This window comes from Papilio xuthus, unplaced genomic scaffold (genome assembly GCF_000836235.2).
Source record: "Papilio xuthus unplaced genomic scaffold, Pxut_1.1 DF828952.1, whole genome shotgun sequence".
NCBI lineage: Eukaryota > Metazoa > Arthropoda > Insecta > Lepidoptera > Papilionidae > Papilio > Papilio xuthus.
The window spans coordinates 2,887,906-2,902,460 of NW_013529697.1; the positions used below are offsets into that span (position 1 = coordinate 2,887,906).

General features: G+C 31.3%; 1 protein-coding gene across 1 annotated transcript in view; it reads left to right on the plus strand.

Annotated features, from left to right (window-relative positions):
- The first annotated feature begins 1,246 nt into the window (after positions 1-1,246).
- Positions 1,247-14,555, plus strand: part of Dhr-1 (diapause hormone receptor-1) — a 16,776-nt gene continuing 3,467 nt past the window's right edge. Inside the window, exons 1-3 of the mRNA XM_013326125.1 lie at positions 1,247-1,394; positions 11,466-12,342; positions 14,306-14,526. Coding sequence (XP_013181579.1) covers positions 11,556-12,342; positions 14,306-14,526 — 1,008 coding nt within the window. The 5' untranslated portion in view covers positions 1,247-1,394; positions 11,466-11,555. The remainder of the gene's footprint in view (positions 1,395-11,465; positions 12,343-14,305; positions 14,527-14,555) is intronic.

Here is a 14,555-nt window from a genome sequence, read left to right on the forward strand (position 1 = left end):
TATAGTCAGTACATCATCATCAGCTCACTAGGAATCCCCACTGAGGGGCTCGGAGCCTACCCTAAGTTAGGGGTGACTAGGCCATAGTCAACCACGCTGGCCCAGTGCGGGTTGGTTGACTTTGCACATATCTTTGAATTTCTTCGCAGATATATGCAGGTTGCATCACGATGTTGTCTTTCATCGTAAGAACGTCAGATAAATTTATATATGTAAATCGAATATAGAAAAACACATTGGTACATAGCGGGATTTGAACACCGTACCTGCGGATTACAAGACAAACTACTGAACCACCGACGCTAAGACAGACAAACAGACAGGCGACAATCAGTACATACAATACGTAATATTGTACAATAAGAATCTCTATCTCGGTGTGAGGACATCGCTCTGTCATTCATGAGGGTTTATTTTATTCTTGACCATTTTTATACTAGAGTGTTTCTCCACTCTTTGTTGTTTTCAGCGATGTGTGAAACACAAACGTAAAAATTAATATGCAAACTATTTGCGATAGCTATGTTACGGTTTGTTTTGTGGAGTTATTCAAAGTTTAATTTGTATCAAAGGGAAGAAAGGGAAACAATCCTCCTAATTTAATTATAAGTCCCTTTGAGAATCTACGCGGGAATATTAGCTACTTTAAATATATATTATGACACTTACTTTGTTGTTGTAATTTCGTTGTATTTATACAATTTAATACCAAACAACGGTCGGTGTAAAAATTTTGCATAATTATTGATTATTTTTTTTTTACAAAATTCGTATACACAGAATATTTTAGCTTATATACGAAGGTTTTCATACGCAGATATTTTTTAAACGATGAAAAATAAATTTATAGTTACTAGTTAAAGTTTGGTACGCTTTGTGCTAAATAAACAGCAAATAAAATGCAGCGATATTCAGAAATTGGATATAAGGCAACACGTGCAAGTATTAAATACTAAAATCTTAGTATGCTCAAGCTATATAAAGACATTAATTTACGGAAACCGCGAATAGTAAAATATATTGCCGTGAATAAGAGAATTGGTAACAATTTTTTTTATCCGCGAATTTTGAAACCGCGGGTAAGGGAATCACGAATAAGGACTCTACTGTATTAGTAATAAATGAATAAGAAGACATTTAAATTAAATCGTTAAGCAGTTTTAATATTTGATATGATTGACATGTAATTACTTTTCTCGTTTGAAACCCCCGTAGATTTGCAATGGAAAATGCGAATACTGAAGGCGGCAACAACATAGTTGCCTACGAGTGTTCGACAGAATCGCACGTATGTCGCGAGTATCGGAATAAAATTCGTAAATCTTTTAGTGCCAGTGTTTAACATATTTATTTTTGTTTTTTAAAACACAACATGGTTACTATCGTACAATAAGGTAAGTTTGATAAAAATGAATAACGATATTTTAATCTATTCTTACCCCAAAAAACACAACTAATTTAATTCATCTACGTATTTTTATTTAACTCTTTTTTATACGATAATATTATTATTTTACCTTAACTTCGATTAATTTGATTTTTAATATAGTTTGCTTGTTGCATATTTTCATTTAGAGAATATTCGAAGTATTTCATGAATTGACAAACACGGAAATTTAATGCTATTTAAAGAAACATGGATTTTTTTTAAGTTAATGGCAATTACAAATATTTTAAATTACATACTAGATTTTTGGTGTAAAAATATTATAGAACATAAAAGAAAGATAATTTTAGTATTAAATAGGACTGTGAATAAGACATTTAGAAATTAATTGAAATGATTCAGTCAAAAGCCAAATCTTAAAGAGAGTTTCTCAGTAAAGTGTACAACAAAACTGTAATCATTTTGGTAATGTAAAGCTCTTCTGGCTCGCCCGAGTAAGACCTTCGTTTAAACGCCGATAGCTTAAAAAAAGAACTTAAATGCTGGGAAATCAAGTTTTATTTCTAACAAAACATTAGTTAATTTTCGTGAAAACCTAAATATATATTTTTACTCACAACATTTTTGTGTCTCTTGTGACCTTTGTGAGAAAAAAACGGCTTTAAGAAAATTTACATTTAAATTATGTATTTAATACTCATTTTAAATGTATAATTTTATACAAAGTATATAAGTTTTACATAGTGAAAAAGTTTTCAATTATAGTGTGTGTGAAAGATTCGAATCTCAAGATTCATTAATGCATACTATTAAGCTTCGCACAGGGTACAATCGCCTACAGATAAGGTACACTAACAGTCCACCCTTAGTAATAAAACAAAAAATTAAAACAAACATTTGAGTTTTCGTAAGTAACGAATATATTTAAAAACTACTAAAAAGATTTCAAAAATACTATTTCCATTAAAATGCTACATTGTTAGTAAGTATTATAACATAAGCTACTTTTATATTGTATATCTACTCGACTTCTTTTTTAATTTCGCGCGAACGATATCTCGCGCCAAAGTTAGGTTGTATATGTGTTTAATTATTCTTACATAATATATCCTCGGGGAAGCTACCAATATTACTATAACGTTGTCTAATTAAATGTGACAAATCAATAGATATAGATATCTGTTATACAAACCCCACTGATAAAACAATAGGCCTTTTAACGGTTCCGTACCTCGAAAGGAAAAAAACGAAACCCTTATAGGATCACTTTGTTGTCCGTCCGATGGAAAGAGCGGTTGGATTTTGATAAACTTTGGAATATTATATAATAAAGTAAAAAGGGAAAATTAAAATGAAAATATAATATAGAATAATGAAATGAGATTAGCACGCACTGTTAGTTTGAAGCAGTTGGTCTGTCAAGACCCTTTTTTTCATAGCAGTTACAATACATTAATTAAACTTGACAAATATATTTACAACTTATTTAAATGCGAGCAATATTGTTAGGTGTTAAAGGTAAGAAAAACGGCTACGATTTTTTATATTATTAGATTCTTGGATTGCCGTAATAGCCAAACGACTGCTGCCCAAAGACATTCGAAATTGCTGATGCGTTGCCTACCTTTCATTGACCAAGGGTTGGTCGTACAGAAAGAGAATATTTCTCGTTTCTATGCTTCGCTCCTCCGTCAAATCTACTCCTACGCATACCTTCAATCAAAAGGGTGAGAAGGGAAACAGGACGCCAGCACTACACTCATCAGGTGAAACGCGGAAATGCGCTCACGCCTGTCTTTTATGTGGTCATGGTATTTCACCAGGTAAGCCGAACAATTCTTGTAACAGATGTTGGGGTAGACCCTGACATTGTCATGAAATATACTCTTAATGAGTCAAATATAACCTTCATAAAAGATCTATCATACAAAGGACATTGATCTTACCAATCAAGGCTAAGCACCAACGAACCAATCGAAGATTATTTTACTTGTAAAATAAATACCTAATGCCAAAAGCCTCCTACGAACGACTGGACTGATTTTGGCGCGAAAGTTACTTTTAAGACTTTTTTACAATTCTGCGCTGACGAAGTTGCGAGCGACCGCTTATTACCTATAAGTAAAATTTGTATAAAGTTTATTTACAACTAGTTTATTTTGACATAAGAGTTTTAAAATATCGTAATATTCAAACGCAAACTCAGTGGGATTTGAGTAAGAGAGATGAAAATAAATATTTATAAATATTAATAAATATTGTTATTTTATATTGAAATACAGCAATAACGATGAGTAAAACTTCAAACGGATTATTCAGGATTGTTTGTTGGTTATTTCTGTTCTTTCGTACTTGTGATACACAGGGTAGTTGCATCGTATTTATTGAATAGTCATTGATAGATTATTGCCGCTTATTTTATTTATGGAAATCTAAGTAGTATTATAAATGCGAATGTTTAGATGGTTGGATCGATGTTGTTTAGAAGGTATCTCCAGCATAAATGGATACGGTCCACGACATGTTGAATGGCGCATTTCGAATCCACGTCCTATAAATCGGTATTCCACTTCCTACACCATAGGGCTATTGGAGCTTCAAGTATTCATTTACAAAACTATGTTCAACTATGTAGTTATTTTTATTGAAATGGTTTAGACGGTACATTATAAAAACCTTTCGTGTAATTTAAAGTTAAAGCCAGTTAGCAACAACAAACCGCTTGTCGGGACTTAGCATCAATTTTCAAATCAAATTTAACATATTATCTTTATTTTCTTTTATTCAACAAAAATATTTACAGCTTTTTTAAAAAAAGAAAGTAAAAAATAAATAAATAAATATTTACACTTACCTTCCAGGTTTTTACCGAAGAGGGTTACATTGTATATTTCTTTAGGAGAACTTTAAATATAAATGCGGAGAGGTACTGAAGTAGAGTTGAATGGATTTTGTGGAAGAAGACACTTTTAAGAAGGTAGTGACGTCGGACATGTCGGAGGACAATAACTGATGCGCCTACCCTAAGTTAGAGGGATAAAAACATGAAGATGGATAGGTTATGTTGGTTATCCTACACTCCCTTTCATGTTCACTTGAAATATACTTACAAAATTAAAGAAGCTTAACATATACCTACGTGATTTAACTTTTTGAAATATTGTTATTTTTAATTTATAATTTTATTTTATTCATGGTCAGATCATAATCAGCAAAATATAAAAAATAAACACAATCGCCAAAATGTTATTTTCTTTGAATTAAAATTTTATCCTCGTTGTAAGCTAACGGATGCCATTTTTAAATGAAAAATTGCAAAATTTTATCTTAACTCGTCAGCGAATTTCGTTTCATTTCCTGACTCTGTTTTCGATTGAACATTAAAACAAATAAAAAGAAATTCTTTAAATACGATACAAAGGTCATTGATTCCGTTTTATAATACTGGTATTTCCGTTTTATATTATTGTTTACTTCATACCCGAGGTTTAGTTGCTTCAAGATTTTTAATTTGATAAATGGACTAACACAACACTGACATGGATTTAATTTAAATGAATAAAGGAGTTTCATTTCGTTGTACGAGTTTTGTTTCAAATATTGTACATGTTTAGTTATAAAGAAGACATTACGCGCGCTTTCCTACGAACAGTTTAGACGTATCATTAATATCGCTACAGAATAGTTTAAAGTAAGTATCAACATTTCTAATTTTAATTAAAATAATTAAGAAAGTGACCGATAGATGACCTAATGACTAAATGACGACTTAAAAATAATAATTCATCATCTGCTCACTATACGTCCCCGCCGAGGGGCTCGGACCCTACCCAAAGTTATGGGTGATTAGGCCATAGTCAACGCTGGCCAAGTGCGGGTTGGTTGACTTCACACATATCTTTGAATTTCTTCTCAGATATGTGCAGGTTGCATCACGATGTTTTCCTTCACCGTAAGAACACCGGATAAATGTACATATGTAAATCGGAAATCAGAAAAACACATTGGTACATGGCGGGATTCGAACCCGGGACCTGCAGATTGCAAGTCAAGTGCTTGACCCCTGTGCCACCGACGCTCTCGAAAAATAAATAATTAATAATTTGAATACAATATAACCTGTTATAAATACATCGATAATAATATCCATTGGTTTATGTATTCATGATACAATACGTATTTTATTTTTTAATACTATTTAACAAGACATATTTATTGACACGCCTCGATATGTCAAACTTGACAGCTGAGATAGTACCAGTGGTTTATCTGTCTGAGCAAAAAAAAGTTTAGGTTCTTATATCCGGTCTTTACTATATTACGCCATTCAAGATCAATTTTGTTTTTTATATTTGTTCAATTGGCCACACAGATTATTCATTAGACTTACATGTAACTTTTAAATGGATAATCTTAAGAAAGTTTGTTATTCAATGCAGTTATATTAATTCAATTTATTAATAATATCTGAATATCTCACCTCGCATTAGCAATTAAAATACCTAACATAAGGAAAACTTGAGACTGCTATGAGAGCTCTTAACATACATTCCACATAAACAATTATTAATTATTATAAAGCAATCTGTCGATAGAAGTTATGCTGTTTTTATGTCAAAAACTAGCTAATACCGCGATTCCGTCTGTGTCCGCATTTTTAATATTAGTAAGATATTATGATGAAAAATCTAAATATGTGTCACTTAGAACGGCGACACGAAGTTAAGGAAACTAAATTATAAAAGTGTAAATAATAAGAACCTTCATTTTCCATTTTTACTATATCAATCATACCGACTTGAGTTAAACGAGATTGAACTTATAAATTTTTTTGTGATATTTATTACTTTAAAAATTTTTTTTTTATGTATCATAAGGTGGCAAACGAGCGAGCGGCCTGTAATCGCTGAAATCGCGAGATGACCGTTGCCCATAGACATACGTGATTGCACATGCGTTGCGTACCTGCAAAGGACCCCGACGGATTAGGGGTTTCACAGCAAGATAATATTTTCCCTTCCCTTGCATCCCCACACCCGGCCAATCCACTTCCCATCCTTTACTTATAACAAAAGTGTGGGAAAGAGGACTAAAATTGGGACGCACACTCGTCCGACGAAACGCGGATTAGCTTCCACTTCACATCTGTCTTCTGTGGTCTCATAGTTGTGGTATTGCACCTGGCGAACCGTCCAGTTCGTACGAAAATGTTAAAGCGGGGTCTGCCACTGTTAACTCACATGTGTTTCAGTGTAATTTGTGTAATAAGTTAAATCTTACCCAATACGTCTAGTACTTTCAAAGGTGAGTAGATAAACGGGCTATATGTATATTCGCGATCGCGTTGCTAAGCAAAGAAATCCTTCATAGGCCGTCGTCATCTATACAAGACCAAAACCATGCCTTAACAAAACTTGGTCGTTTTCATTTGTCAAAGTTAAACGTTTATTGTATGAAATATATAAACATAAAAAATATTTAATTAAGGCATGTGTTTGTCTCATAATATCTAATTAATTAAAATGGAACAAGATAAAATGTACGAAACCACCAAGCCTTTGCCTTTTAAACAAGACTGCTAGTGACGCGACGCGTGAAGAGATTTGTTTATAATTAATATAAAACTTAATTTTTTGTCTGTAAATGTATATGTAGTTGAATATATTTAAAAACAGCTGTCGGTGGCAACTCCGTCTGCACGGAATGATAAAAACTTAATAAGTAGCATATGTGCTACATTTATGCCAAATTTCATCGAGATCCGTTGAGCCGTTCTAAAGATACCTTCAAACAAACATCCATCCATCCATTCATGTAAACCAGTGGTTCCCAAACTTATTTTGTCTACTGCCCACTTTGAGAATAAATATTTTTTTAGCGCTCCCATATTTTCACATATTTAAAACCATTACAACTTCAAATTAAATTAATTAATTATTGTGACCTATATATGTATATTAACGGAGAATTCTAAACGAAACTTTTACTATAACCCGCAACTTGAGACTTGAGACGCCCCCAAGGGGCGTTATCACCCACTTTGGGAAAGACTGATCTAAACATTCGCATTTATAATAAGTAAGATGAACGTTTTATGCTACTTATGAAACGTTTGTCATATTTTATCAAATTATAAAAATGTCATCTGCTTGCCGACACCGAAATTTTCAAACGCTTTCATTTTGCCTGTTTGTTTGTGGTTTGTTACTTTTTTGTATACATTTTTACAAAATTATAGGGATCGACTAAAAGGATACAAGAATAAACTTGAATTTAAATAAAGATTAGGGATAAATAATAAGTTACTTTTCGTTGTTATTGTTTTTAAATCTGATTTTTTTTATGTATAATCCATGAATATCTATAATCCTTGAAAAAAATATGTATAGCAAGTTATCGACATAACAGCTGCAAGCCCTATTTTTCTTGTAGTAAATACAGCTATGCTGTTTTCCTTTGGCTGCGAAGAGGTTAAATAATATAGAGGTACATTTTCTGACAGTCTCAATCATAAAATTTCTTTCCGTCATAAACAAAATATGAAATGGATAATTCCTTATGTAATGAAAGATTATCTAATTGTACAATCTTTTATTCATATTAAAGGAAAATAAGGTAGAAAATCCAATTTTTTTACAATATTCAGATTTATATTGGAAACAAAATGCTAAGAATATATTCTATACTGGTCTATACTCAAGCTATTAGAGGTTAAATATTAGCGTTTGAATGTCAACCTTGAATTAATTATGCTCCTATGTTGTATATATTAATTTGAATACAATAGTCTGACCCTTTGAACTATTGAAAGAAAACTACCAAAAAATAATAATAAATTTGACTTCAACAGTTCATCAATCTTACTAATATTATAAATGTGAATATTTGTATGGATGGATGGTTGGATGTTTGAAGGTTACTCCAGAACGGCTGAACGGATCTCGATGAAATTTGGCATACATATAGAACTTAGTCTGGAAGGACACATAGGCTTCTAATTGTGTTTTTTCTTTAATTCCGCGCATACATATACTTCCAAAACAACTACACTATGGTCATAATTTATAATAAAATATATTACTCGTTCTAATAAATTTCGATCAGAAAAATGTGCTTCAGTGGTTCCGTAACCGATTTCTCAGATGAATAAATACACACATAAAATTGATTATGTAAAAACGATACATAATAGATACCTTGAACGGTTTTATGATTCACTTTTATATAATGTAACTAGTACAGGATATTGTGATCGATGATACCAATAAAAGGAGTTTCCCTTTTTAAACTTACTAATATTATAAATGCCAAAGTTTAGATGGATGAATGTTTATTTGAAGGTATCTCCGGAACGGCTGAACAAATTATGATAAAATTTGGCACATATGTAGATCATAATTTGGAGGAATACATAGGCTACTTATAAAGTTTCTTTTTTTAATTCGGCGTTGACGGAAACGCGGGCGGCCGTTAGTTTACTACTAAACACAAAAAGGTAAAACAATTAAAAAAAACTGTAAGATTGTGAAAAAACAATGAAAAAACCGTGAGAGGGTATTTTGTAATTCAAAACTTAAGATATATTGTCGTGTCAAAAACAAAACTTCCACTTTTTATTCACATTGTTCCCCAGTATCTAAATTATTATTAAACAAATTAGTATTTGAAGCCGCAGAGAATGTTCCTCTAACATAATACACTTTTCTACAAGCCGTTAAGTTTTATTGTCCATAAAACGAATGTTGTCGAAAGACAAAGTCTGTGATCGTGGCGTAATTAAGTGTGTTTCATCGATACTAAACTGTTCTTAGACAAAGAAATTTCTAATCTTTGCTATCTTATACAAATTTTACAAGCCTACAAATATAATCAGGAAAGAAACGATCAAAGAATTTAAAAAGTAACAATGTTATATAAGGTGTTTTCGATAGATATTTCACAAAAAATGTAACAAAGAAAGTTAAAAGCTGTTGAAGGTACGAATTCCCAACAATCACGAATGGAAGAAGCGTAACTAAGCAAGAAAATAAGTAATCTCTGCCTATCCGTTTGAGTTAATGTCGTAAACGCTTAATGGTTTTCGTCTCTTTTTATTCATTTGCATATAAGTTTACAAGAAAGACAATTTAATTCTAAAATTTTAAAGCAAACTAAAATAAGAATTAATTTATAAATTAAAAATAATATAGGTATTAAACAGTAGGCTGTGATCATTTCTTATGTATAAGTCCGCAGATAGAATTGTACTTGACTACTCTTACCTGATGAGTCTATCACTTACAAGTTAATAACAAATTACGCGTATAATAAATCCAAACTTATTTCGTCCCAATAACTAAACGTTATTGTATTTTTTCTATCACAATAAATAGGCAACAGCCATATAAATATCAAATAACTTCTGATATCTAGCTTATATTGAAAATAAATCGACCAATTTCCTAGAATTTGTATATCAATTGACACATATAAGAAAACATTCATAAACAACAATTTAACATTGAAAAATACTTATACAATAAGAATATGTATCACTTTTCTCGATCTTTGATTGAAGACTCGAAATTTCTAAGTAAAGGTTTTCTTACTTTTGGGAAAACCCAGTTTCAAGTTGTGTAGGTTACGTATTTAGTCTTTTTGTACTCTTTGTTACATCTTCATTATCCTTTGTCTGCCCCCTGCGAGACATACATAGGTAAGGACCTAGGAAGGCCTAAAGACTTTATGTATGTACTTAGTCCTCTGCCACACGAAACGACCACATCCTGTTATATAATATGTACGTAATTCCTGTGTATTGTTTCATTTGCTTAAAATACAATAAGCTTTAGACATAAGCAAAGTAATTTTTATATATACGAAAATTGCTAAGGTCTTTATCCTCTATTAGCTTATTAATTTACATAAAGTACGTCCCAAGTAAAGATTTGGCTACAATAACAGATCATTATTCAAATGTAATTTTTCAAATGGAAGTATAATAGCCATGTGAGTGTACTATACTAATAGTGGCACTTTGTATTGAGAAATTCTCATGAATAAAAACTTCAGTAGTCGTGTTTATGAGTCACATACAACTGAATTCACCTCAACACTCCAACCGACCTTTTTACAATTTAGAACTGGATAATAAGATCACGGGTTTCCGCCGTTTATCTTACGTCAAAACAAGTTAGCTATAATGTTTCCAATTTAATTGATACTGGTTCCCAACAATACTTTATTGTGTTAACATATTAAGTAACATTCTTGAATACTATCAAATATAAAATGCTTGCACGTCTAGGATTACCATTACGTAAACTCTGTAATAAATCATATGATCGAACAATTTTAAAGAAAACCCCTGAACTCCGGTTAAGCTGGTATCAAATCACCAATAAGGTTTAAATAAATTCTATTTAAATCATACTTTGTTAATTGTTGGACATCGGATACTTTTATTTGTCTATTAACAAGTTATAACGTTTCAATAACCTCATTTTTATTTAAATTTTAACGATTAAATCGTGAACATGAGCCGCTGTCATGTGAGATTTGCCCAGTGCTCGTGGCCGCGTTACTATTTTATAGCCTTTATAAAACCTTCACACGCTTGACATGAAACATCGTGCTATCAATTTTTCTTCTCACAATTTTCCATTAGTTTACGATATGACTAGGACTAGTTATAAAATGACCTTCAAACCTAGTGTGACATACTTTAGATTATTACTTTGGGTTTCCATTGAACTGAAACATATTCTCTCATTTCCTTAGAAATAACAGACAATAATGTTGTTTGTTATAATACAAGTATTTTAGATATGAAATTTCACGGTAAAGCATTATGGGTTTGTTGAAAATGGACTAAATAGATATATGTATTTATTTCTGCCCTTATATTAATAAGGTGACAGTTATAATAGGTACAAAGTAAATAACATCAGGCTAATACCACATCATTTATTTTAAATAATACCAATTAGTACGTATTAAAATTATGAATACTGTATATTATGATATGATCAAAGGCAAAAGATAATATTTACATCTAAAAGAATATACGATATAACATTTAACGCTTTTTCTTTTACAGATAAATTGATGTGAAGAAACATGGAAATCCTGTCGACAATTGTGAGATGAGCACATTAAGAAAATGAACAAATAATTAAAATCATACATTATGAGTCTAAACGTATCTAATGTTACTCGGAATATTACCCTCATAGGGTCCGTAGATCCTACTCTCGTGTTTGGACCTCAACGAGATTCCTTGTATATAGTTCTACCAATAACAATAATCTATGCAATGATATTTGTAACAGGGTTAATAGGAAACATTTTCACTTGTATAGTAATAGTACGTAACAAGAGCTTACGTACTGCAACAAATTATTACTTGTTCAGTCTAGCTATATCTGATCTGCTTTTATTAGTAAGCGGTATGCCCCAAGAGGTTTATTCAATCTGGTCAAAATGGCCATATATATTTGGCCAATCGTTCTGTGTGATTCGGGGCCTGGCCGCCGAAACTTCGACAAATGCAAGTGTTTTAACAATAACTCTTTTCACGACCGAGAGATACATGGCAATTTGTCACCCCTTTGTATCCCATAAAATGTCAAAGTTATCGAGGGCTATAAAACATGTGATTCTTTTATGGATAGCATCCTTCATATTAGCGTTACCGCAAGCGCTACAATTCGGTCTGCGGAATCACCAGGGAGTCATTATGTGTCTTCAAACACGTGTGATAATTCCTCATTCCTTTGAAATTTCGACATTTTTTTTCTTCTTCACTCCAATGATAGCTATCACGGCTCTTTATTCTCTGATAGGTTATAGATTGAAAAGATCTCAAGTCGATAGAAATAAACATCAACATCCGAATTTAGTGAGACATCTTGCTTCAATAGACAAAGTACGGCAAAAAAATCATCAATCAACCAGAAGGGTCATTAAAATGTTAGGTAAGTATTTTTTAACAGTAATATTTCACAATAGTAACAAATAACGTCGTCTAATTATAAATCCTTTAATAAAATAATGAAAGTAGACCGTAGCAAATAAAACCCGCATCGTTTTCTGTTACGACTTATATTTGTTTAGGTAAAACATTCTTGGTTGCTACCCTTCTCGGTTGTCACGCAAATATTTGCATAAGTAATTTATTTTTAAATATCAGTAGTTTTTGTTCTTTTAGTTATATTTCTTATAAGTACTCCAACGAAACTTTAGCCTTGGTTTGAATATGTTTAACGAGGTATTCGAATGGTGGGATTTGAACCCTCGACTACGCGATCGAATGTCCGTACCATTGACAAACAATTTAACTATTGGTACTTCATTTTATAAGTTAGCAGTGATTGTATAACAACATAATTACTGGATACTAGTTTATTTAGTTGTTAACTAGACATATTGTACACCTGCATAAAGATGAAGTTTGGTATATGCTGCGTATATAGTATTTATCGCAAAGCGACTTTAGTTTGTATTACTAAATAAATTCCAGCTTGATACCTTCACGCGTTTTTGACAATAAGGATCTTGACAGACAGACGGACGGACAACAAAGTTATCCTATAAGGGTTCCGTTTTTTCATATGAGGTACGGAACCTTAAAAATCATTAAAAAAATATTATTGCTACAAAGTTATTGTTAGGGAATCACGTGATGATGTATTAGTAAATAATATACGTGTGTTTGAACCATTAACAACTAATATTTAAAACATTTTACAAATAACAAGTAAAAGTATTTTTATTTAAAATATTATCCTCTTACGATCTTTATGTTATATCTTTTAGATTTTATCCGTATATTAATGTTTCAATAGATTTTGTTGCATGCATTATATAACAATATAAATAAAAACTCCAACAAAAACAAGTTGACTTGTACTTATGAACACGTTTAATTTAAGAGCTCGAAGTGTAATCATATAGTTGCAATGAAGATATATTTTTTATGATTTATTAGCTAAAGTGAAAAAAAAATCTCAATGTAACAATGTTTTTGCAAACTTGAGGGATCAAGGTTTACGTTTTGAACGTTGTTTTAACTTTTAAATTGTACTTTTGTAATGCAAATGTTTAAACAAAAACGTATTTATTTTGAATGAATCGGCAATTATGTTACTTTTTGTTCATAGATCATAAATTTTGATACGTTATAAATGTGTTGTAAAATTGCAAATCATACTATCCTAAAAGATTAATATTTATTGTAAAAGTATTTAATTAAAAACTATTTTTAGTAAAAACTATAAGATAGAGGATTAACTTACAAAGATTTTTAAATTATTTGACTCGAATTTTTCGAAACGTTTATTGTCACAAAAGAGATTAGAAATATGTTTAATGGAAACGATACAGGAGTGTCAACGCACGGTCAGCTGTATGAACCGTGTGCAATGACTCCTATTGACTATCAGATTACCTGTTTACGCATAATGTTTAGTAATATGAAACAAGACGTAGCATGATCATGCAAAATCGAAATACGAGTGTAAGCTTTTTTATATATTCATGTACAAAACAAAACAAATTTTTGTATCATTGTGACAATTTAATAGCAATCCAACTAATTGCTACGATATTGCTAATGATAAATGTTAAGGTAAAAAAAATAATATCGTTTTAAGTTGTATTTTTATTTATTTATTATTATTATGCTATGCTATGTATTTAAGATTTGTGTAATGTTTAATATTCATGGAGGACGGACGGAATTTTAAAATTCCTAAACAAACTTGAGTAATATTAAGAACAATAAAACTTTATTTCCTTTGTTTACAGTACCGGGAGTTGGTTCTTATTTGATAAATAATAGAAAATTACCAAATACATAGGGCAATATAGAATTTTACTATTGTACAGTTGTGATATATTTTAAAATTGTTGACATTTATGTATGTTTATTTACAACAGTTGCAGTTGTGGTCGCGTTCTTCGTGTGCTGGGCGCCTTTCCACGCGCAGAGACTTGTCGCTATATACGGCACTCGCGAAGACCATCATGCCAAGTCGCCAATACTCCTCGCCATCTATTCAACACTCACATACATCTCTGGTGTATTTTACTACATGTCTACGTGCATTAATCCAATATTTTATCACATTATGTCTAACAAATTCAGGGACGCATTTAAGGTAAAACTTTTTTTGATTTTGTTTTTTTT